Source organism: Chiloscyllium plagiosum, chromosome 27 (genome assembly GCF_004010195.1).
Source record: "Chiloscyllium plagiosum isolate BGI_BamShark_2017 chromosome 27, ASM401019v2, whole genome shotgun sequence".
Taxonomy (NCBI): domain Eukaryota; kingdom Metazoa; phylum Chordata; class Chondrichthyes; order Orectolobiformes; family Hemiscylliidae; genus Chiloscyllium; species Chiloscyllium plagiosum.
The window spans coordinates 50,200,894-50,210,069 of NC_057736.1; the positions used below are offsets into that span (position 1 = coordinate 50,200,894).

At 43.2% G+C, this 9,176-nt stretch overlaps 1 protein-coding gene across 1 annotated transcript in view; it reads right to left on the reverse strand.

The window, feature by feature from the left end:
* The window catches only part of LOC122563773 (oocyte zinc finger protein XlCOF6.1-like), a 27,685-nt gene extending 19,532 nt beyond the window's left edge, over nucleotides 1-8,153 (reverse strand). Inside the window, exon 1 of the mRNA XM_043717991.1 lies at nucleotides 6,213-8,153. Within this exon, the coding sequence (XP_043573926.1) occupies nucleotides 6,627-7,973 (1,347 nt within the window). The 5' untranslated portion in view covers nucleotides 7,974-8,153 and the 3' untranslated portion in view covers nucleotides 6,213-6,626. The remainder of the gene's footprint in view (nucleotides 1-6,212) is intronic.
* Between the last annotated feature and the right edge of the window lie 1,023 nt (nucleotides 8,154-9,176).

A 9,176-nucleotide genomic window follows, 5' to 3' on the forward strand; every position in this document is an offset into this window, starting at 1 on the left:
GCCTATCACCCTCACCTTAACCTCCTTCCACCTATCGTATTCCCAACGCCCCTTCCCCAAGTCCCTCCTCCCTACCTTTTATCTTAGCCTGCTTGGCACACCCTCCTCATTCCTGAAGAAGGGCTTATGCCCGAAACGTCGATTCTCCTGTTCCTTTGATGCTGCGCTTTTACAGCAACACATTTTTAAGCTCTGATCTCTAGCATCTGCAGTCCTCACTTTCTCCTCCAAATAAATCTGTTGGACCATTGCCTAGTATTGTGATTTTTAATTTTGTCCATCCCAGTCCAACACGAGCTCCTCCACATCTGTTTTAAAAAGTTGCCTCTCATGTCTTTACTAAGTTTCTCTCCTCTCGCCTTAAAAGAAATGCCTCCTAGTCTTGAAATCCCTAACCCTAGGGAAAAGACACCTGCCATTCACCTTATCTATAATGTAAACGACTTTCTAAATTTCTGTAAGGTCACCCCTCAGCCTCCCATGCTCCAGGGAAAAAAACTCCCAGCCAATCCAGCCTGACCTTAGTACTCAAATCCTCCATTCCTGGCAACATCCTGATAAATATTTTCTGAACCCTCTCCAGCTTAACAGTATGACGAGAACTGGACACAATTCTCCAGAAAAGCCCTCACCAACATCCTGGGCAACCTCAACATGCTATCACAACTCCAATACTCTAATTTCTAAGCAATTAAGGCAACCGTACTAAACGCCTTTTTAACCACCCTGTCAACATAACATGCAAATTTCAAAGAATTATGTGCCTGGGCCCCAAAGTCTCTCTGTTCTTCATCATTACCCAAGGCTCTATATTTAATTATGTAAGTCCTGACCTTGCTTGTTTTAACAAAATGCAATATCTTGCATTCATTAAAATTAAATACCCTCTGTCAATCTTCAGCCCATAAACCCAATTGATCCAAGATCTCTTTGTAATGAGATAACTTACTTCACTGTCCATTATGCCACCAATTTTGATGTAATCTGCAAACTTACTATCCATTAATAGAAAGTGAGGACTGCAGATGCTGGAGATCAGAGTCAAATAGTGTGGTGTTGGAAAAGCACAGCCAGTCAGGCAGCATCTGAGGAGCAGGAGACTTGATGTTTCGAGCAGAAGTTCTTCATCAGGAATGAGCTGACAAAGAGCTTATGCTCAAAACTCTCCTGCATCCTCTAGATGCTACCTCGCCGACTGTGCTTTTCCAGCACCACACTTTTTGAAACTTACTATTCATGCCTTCTATATTCTCATCTAAATCAGGTTGAAAATTTGCTTGCTGAACTGTTAGATTTGTTCTTAAAATCCCTACAGAATCCTGATAGTCTGGAAACAGGCCCTTCAGCCCAACAGGTCTACAGATTTTCCGAAGAGTATCCCACCTAAACCCATTCCGCTACCCTATTATTTTACATTGACCCCTGACTAATGCATCTAACCTACACATCCCTGAACACCACGGGCAATGTAGCATGGCCAATTCATCTAATCTGCACATTTTTGGATTGTGGGAGGAAACCGAGCATCCGGAGGAAACCCACGCAGACAAGGCAAGAATGTGCAAACTCCTGGTGCTCTGAGGCAACAGTGTTAACCAATGAGCCACGGTACTGGCCCCTTTTGCTTTTAAAAAGAGTTTCCCTTCATTCAAACGTTTCTTAGAATCCCTACAGTGTGGAAACAGGCCCTTCGTTCTCACACGTTTCATCATGCTAGGTAACATCATCAGCGAGCCTCCAACGAAAGGCTGGTGTTTTATCCCACTTGCTAATTATCCGTCTCGGTTTGTTGTGCAGGTGATATCATTTCCGGTTCTGTTTCTGCAATGAATGTAGTCCTAATCTATATGTTTGTTAATGGAGTTCCGGTCTGAATGCCAGGCCTCTAGGAATTCCTATGCGTGTCTTTGTTCAGCCTGTCCCAGGACGGATATATTGTACCAGTCAAACTGGTGTTCCTCTTTGTCAGTGTTTATGGATACCAGTGATAGTTGGTCATGTCTTTTGGTGGCTAGTTGGTGCACATGTATCCTGGCAGCTAATTTCCTGCACGTTTGCACAATGTAATGTTTGTTGCAATCCTTGCAGGGTATTTTGTATATGACATTCATTCTGCTGGTTGTTGGTACAGAGTCCTTTAAATACATCAGGAGATGTTTCAGTGTGGTGGCAGGTTTGTGGGCTACCATGATGCATAAGGGCCAGAGTAGTCTGGTTGTCATCTCAGAGACGTCTGATTTATGGCAGGGTGGCGAGAGTCTCTGGGGGTGTTGTCTTCTTGTTTAGGTCTGTTGTGTAGGAATCGGCACACTGTGCTTCCTAAATACATTGCATGGATGTTTGTCCTTGGTTTCTCATGACTCCTGGGTGTTTTTTTAGATTAGATTAGATTACTTACAGTGTGGAAGCAGGCCCTTCGGCCCAACAAGTCCACACCGCCCCTCCGAAGCGCAACCCACCCAAACCCCTACATTTACCCCTTACCTAACACTAAGGGCAATTTAGCATGGCCAATTCACCTGACCTGCACATCTTTGGGCTATGGGAGGAAACCGGAGCACCCGGAGGAAACCCATGCAGACACGGAGAGAACGTGCAAACTCCACACAGTCAGTCGCCTGAGGCGGGAATTGAATCCGGATCTCTAGCGCTGTGAGGCAGCAGTGCTAACCACTGTGCCACCATGCCGCCGTGTTGCAGTGTGTTCTGGCTCACTTAAATAATGTCTTGATGCAGCTCCATTTGTGTGTGTTGGGATGATAACTCCTGTAGTGGAGTATATGGTCAGTGTGTGAGACGTTCCTGTTGACTCTGGTCTGCAGCTCTCCATTGGCTTTTCGTTCTTACTGTTATGTCTCAGAAGGAGAATCTTCCTCTTTGGTGAACTTTACACCAGTAAGGATGTTATTAATGTGTTTGTGGATTTTTTGTAATTTGTTGCATTTCATGAAGACAAAGGTGTCATCCACATAGTGGACCCAAAGCTTGGGCTCGATCGTGGGAAGGGTTGTTCATTCTAACCTCTGCATAACTGCTTCTGCTAAGAGTCCTGATATTGTGATCCCTTAAGCAACCCAATTAGTTTGTTTATAGATCTTGTTATTGAATGTGAATTGGGTTGGTGTTAAAGTACCTATTTGAGACAGCTCAGGGAATCCGTGATGGACTCAAACTGTAGCCTCTCTTGGTCCGTCCCAGAGATCGTACTCTGTGGTAGTCTGGAATATAAAACTCTTACAGACAGTTTAGTTTAAATTATTACCTTTATTTACCAATGGCATCAATGTTACACTATAATATAGATACCTACAAACCAGGCTTGAGCTAAGGTTCTAAAAACCTTTAGCAGAGTAGCGGGGCCAGCTCTTACACCCAAGACCTCTCTCAGGCTACTTAATGTTGCAAACAAGCTATCTTTATACAGAAATTGCATTTACAAAAACGCCACATGTCCTTAATCAAATAAGCAGCAATAAAATGGCAAAAGTTTGAAACTCATTGGCAGGTCGGAGTATGCTTGACTAACTAAACTACATGCACAAAGTGGGAAACCCTGATCCAGCCAGGCCCAATGGCTGATTGCTTTGGCTAGATAACTTCCCTTTTATCGGTACATCATAATGGGGGACTAACCTAAACTATGTGGAAAGGTCATGAGGTAACCTTGCTCAGCTAACATGTCCAGTATCATTGCCCTGCAAAATGGCTTTTTCTTTTAAAATCATCTTAGATTACCAGAACGCAAATTAAATTCTTAACCTTCCCGGATCTCGAGCTCCAGGAAACAACATAGAAACATTCAATCCATGACAAGCCAGTGTTCACTCAAATCAGACCATAAAGGATTAATCTTCCGTCCTCTGTGTCCCTTGAACCCTTCAGTCAGTGAATGTAATTTACAGAGAAATATTTTCTCTTTCTCTCACTCATACATGAACATCTTCCAACTTTCAGCCTCTGTGTTTTCCTAGCCTATAAGGATAATGAGAGATTCACTTCACAGAGCAGTCAAGATGAGGGAGCTGAGCTTCATTAATTCAAATCTGGTCAGTGTGGTATCCATGAAAATGCATCAGGATTGTTCTATTACATGCATATTCCACTCAGCTTATTAAATTACAAGTTATTTTCCTATTGAGTATAAGTTTTGGTAAGAGTCTTTGATATAAGCTAGTAATTTAGTTATCCGACACCCTACTGTGAAATATGTGCACCTCCAGCCTCTGGCGTGAGAAGAAAGTACTGCCACACATTCCACAACTGAACAAACGTTATCACCTTATTTACACCTATCCATTGACACTAAGAACAGATGTCCCCAATTCTTCTGAACAAGCACTTTCCTGCAGCAAATGTATCACATCTAAGGCTACCTGTTTTCTCACTGTGACATGACTAACTACCACTGGTATGCATACACACAGACAAAGAGGGACACCAGTTCAATTGAGACAATACATCCATCCTACGACAGACTAAACAAAGACACGCACAGGAATTCCTATTGGCCTGGCATTCAGACCAGAACTCTATTACTCTATAACTCAGAACTGGAAATGACATCATCTACTCCAACAAACCAGTATAGATAAACAGCAAGTGGGGGAGAACACCAATACTTCACTGGAGGCTCACTGATGATGTTACCTAGCATGTGACAAAACATTGAGGGACAGGTCTACCAGCTCAGCCAGCAAATTTACAACCTGATGCACAACCTGAGCAACAACTCTTCTCCAAAATAAGTGAACGTTGCACTGATCCCTGTGGAACCCCGCTGGTCATAGACATCCAGTCCAAAAGATAACCTCCACCCCCAGTCTTTCGTCTCCTGCTGTTAAACCAATTTTGTATCCATTTGGCAAGCTCAGCCTGAATCCCATGTGCTTTAATGATTTACTAATTAGACTACCATGTGGAACACTGTTAAAGACTTTACCAAAGTCCAAGTAAACACTGTCTACTGCTCGGACCTCATCAATCTTCTTGGTTACCTCCTCAAAAAACCCAAGTTTGAGAGACATGATTTCCTTTGTATAAACCCATGCTGTACACCCCAATCATTCCTTATCTCTCCAGATATATATTAACTCCAGTCTTTCAGAATTATTCCCAATAATGTACCCACCACTGTAGTCAGTCTCACAGGTCTATAGCTACCTTACATCCCTTTTAAAACAAATGTGACTCGCTCGTCATTCAGCACTTCTTCTGTATTTATAGGTGAGACAAATATTTCTGAAAAGAGTCCTCCAAATTTCTCCTAACTTGCCACAAAGTCCTGGGATGCACTAGAGAATTATCCACTTTTTATTTTCTAAGACCTCCAGCACTTCCTCTTCTGTAATGTGAACTGTTTTCAAAATGTTATTTCTTAATTCCTGGAGTTCTCTAGCTTCCATTCCATTTTCCACAGTAAAAACTGATGTAAAATATTCATTTAATATCTCTCCCATCTGCTCAGGTTCATCACAAAGATAATTTCTTTCACCTTTAAGGAGTCCTACTCTCACTCTCTCCAGCTGCTCTCTTGTTCTTTATGTACTTGTAGAATCTCTATGGATTATTCTTTACCTTATTTGCTAAGGCTATCTCATATCTGCTTTTTGCCTTCCTGATCTTCCTCTTAGGAATGCCCCTACATTCTTTATACAGTTCAAGAGATTCATTTGAACCCACATGTTTCTGTCTAATACGTGATTCGTTATTATTCTTACATGATAAACCCATCATTCCCACAATCAATCTTGCAAACCTGCTCTGGACCCCCTCTGTCACCAGCACATCTTTCCTCAGATATGTGACCTGAAACTACTCACAATATTTCAAATGCAGTCTGACCAGAGCCTTTTATTGCCTCAGCAGTATACCTCTGCTCTTGTTTTCTCTGTCTCTTCACGTGAATGCCTACATTGCATTTGCTTTTCTAACCACCAACTGACCCTGCATGTCACCCAGCCAGCTCAAGTCCCTGCTTCCTCAGTGTGACCTGTCCCTCCACCTATCATTGTGTCACCTGCAATAACACAATCAATTCCTTTGTCCAGCTCATTAATGCATAACTTGACTATCTGTGGTCCCAACACTGACGCCTGCTGAACTTCATTAGTCACCAATTGCCATGCTGAAAAAGATCCCTTTATCCCAAATCTCTGCCTTCTCCAGTCAGCCAATCATCAATCCACCTTGTGCTTAACACCAAGGACTCTTACCTTATTTAGCAGCTTCGCATATGGCACCTTGTCAAATGCCTTTTGGAAATCCAAACAGATCACATCCACAGGCTCTCCTTTGTTTAAGTTGCTCATTACCTTCTCAAAGAATTCTAACACAGATTTGACTTCCCCCGATGAAGCAGTACTGACTCTTCCAAGTACTCTGTGATGACATCCTTACAATGAGCTACCACACTGTGTTTAACACAAAGCTGGTTATTTGACTTTTATCCAGAATATTAAAATTTTGCTTTCAGTCCTGAATGTGATGAACAAAGTCCAATCACTGTTGAGACGTGTGAACTCTGTGCTGCCTCAGCAGGGTCGAGTGAGTGACTGAATTTCTTCCCTCACACGGATCAGGTGAATGGTTTGTCCCCCAGTGTGGTCTCAGCAGGGTTGATGAGTGAGCTAATTGTTTTTCTCACATGGAGAAGGTAAATGCTTTGTCCCCATAGTGAAGTCACCAGTGTACTGAGAGTTAAGATGATCGCCTGAACCCAATCCCATAATGAAAGCACCTGAAAGGTCTCTCATCATGTGAGCATGTTGATGGGACATTAGTTCCACAGAACTTCGATAGAACTTTCCACAGACTAGACATTTGAAAGGCCTCTCATCAATATGAACACGTTGATGATAAAACAGTGCCCAGGAACTTGTATAGTGATTCCCACAGTCTGAGCATTTAAAAGGTCTCTCCTCAGTGTGAGCACGTTGATGGGACTTCAGTTCCACAGAATTCCTAAAGCATTTCCCACAGTCTGAGCATTTAAACGGTCTCTCCTCAGTGTGAACACGTTGATGACAAGTCAGTCCCCAGGAGCTTGTGTAGCATTTACCGCAGTCTGGGCATTTAAAAGATCTCTCCGTAGTGTGAACTTGCTGGTGTCTCAGCAGGTTGGATGACCGAGTGAATCCCCTCCCACATTCAGAGCAGCTGAACGGTCTCTTCCCAGTGTGAACCTGCTGGTGCTCCATGAGGTCAGATGATCGCCTGAACCCTATCCCACAGAGAGAGCACCTGAACGGTTTCTCCTCAGAGTGAACACGTTGGTGGGACAGCAGGTCCCTGGAGGTTTTATAGCATTTTCCACATGCTGGACATTTAAAGGGTCTCTCATTACTGTGAGCAAGTTGATGGGACATCAGGTCCCTGGGACTTTTATAGCACATCCCACAGTTTGGGCATTTAAAAGGTCTCTCCTCTGTGTGAGCACGTTGATGGGACATCAGGTCTCCAGACGTTTTGTAGTATTTTCCACAGTCTGGGCATTTAAAAAGTCTCTCATTAGTATGAGCATGTTGATGGGATGTCAAGTCTCCAGAAGTTTTATAACATTTTCCACAGTCTGGACATTTAAAAGGTCTCTCATTAATGTGAGCATATTGATGGGACGTCAAATCCCTGGAGGTTTTAAAGCATTTTCCACAGTCTGGGCATTGAAATGGTCTTTCCTCAGTGTGAACAAGCTGGTGTTGCAGCAGGTTAGATGACTGAGTGAATCCTTTCCCACACACTGCACAGGTGAATGGCCTGTTACTGGTGTGACTGCGTCGATGCGTCTCCAGCTCAGATGGAGACATGAATTCCTCCTCACAATCGTCACATTTCCAAAGTTTCTCTCCAGTGTGACTGCATTTGTGGTTTGTGAGGTCTGAGGATTGGCTGAAGCCTTTTCCACACACACAACACTGTTTCTCTCCAATGGGAACGGAACTTTTTCCTTCCATGTTCAAAATCTGATCATGTTCCATTTGTGATCAAATGGATGATTCCATCAGACCATGGTGTGATGGTTGGCGTGTATATCTTCCCCTTCTAACATCTGTGAAATTGATATCAAACAAAAGAACAAGAGAGTGAAGAGGAATCTCTCACAAGAATCTGGCTTCTACAAAATAGCGACTGAAGGAAAGGGATTTTAGGCACCTACAACTTTACCAGAACTTTGTCAGAATCTACAAACACACAGCTTCCATCGCTGAGAAGTAGCAAGGTAGCAGGTGGATGTGAGCACTGTCACGTCCCAGTTCCGTGCAGGTCACATATGGAAAGAAATTTCCTCTAATTAAATCATGGCAAAACTGAGGCCTTTGTCTTCAATTCCCAAAACAAATTTCACTGCCTTGCCACTGACTCCATCCCGCAGCCTGGCAACAGTCTGAGTCTGAATCAAACATATCATAATCACTGCGAAATATTTCACCCCGAGATGAGTTTACAACTACATATCTCCATCAGCACCAAGACTGCACACTTCCACCTCACCTGACTCCTCCTAGTCTTTGCTTATCTGCAGCTGAAACTCTCACCCGTTCTTATGCTCCTTCTGGACTTAACTGTCTTAATGCACTCCCCACCTCCTCTCACATTCTCCTCTCTGCACTTGTCAAACTTCCGCTGCCTCTGTTTATGTGTGCACTTGAACTCCGCTTAATGTTTTATTGTTCCTTCCATTGACTGTACTTGAATGAGATTTCACCGACTGCCCGTTCTCTCAACAATGTGCTGCTGCATTAGCCGCTTTATGTGTCCACATGAGCTCCCAAAAGCTGGAAGGGGAGGAGTTACAGATTATTCACCCAGTCATGCAATCCAGGTCATCCAAAACTCTGCTCCTGTGTGAGTATTCATACCAAATCTTAAAGAACAAAGAAAATTTACAGCCCAGGAACAGACCCTTGCTGACCATACCAACAGTGCCCTCTTCGAGATCATTTATGTATATCACAACAGTGTCCCTAGCACTGATACTCGTGGAACACCACTGACCAACTTTCTCCACTTGGTCATGTATCTTCACTTTCTCCATTAGTCTATCATGGGGAACCTTATCAAACGCCTTACTAAAGTCCATGTCTATGACATCAACAGCCCTTCCTTTACCTATCAACTTGGTCACTTCCTCAAATAACTCTATTAAGTTGGTAATGCACAATCTCCCTCGTACAAAACCA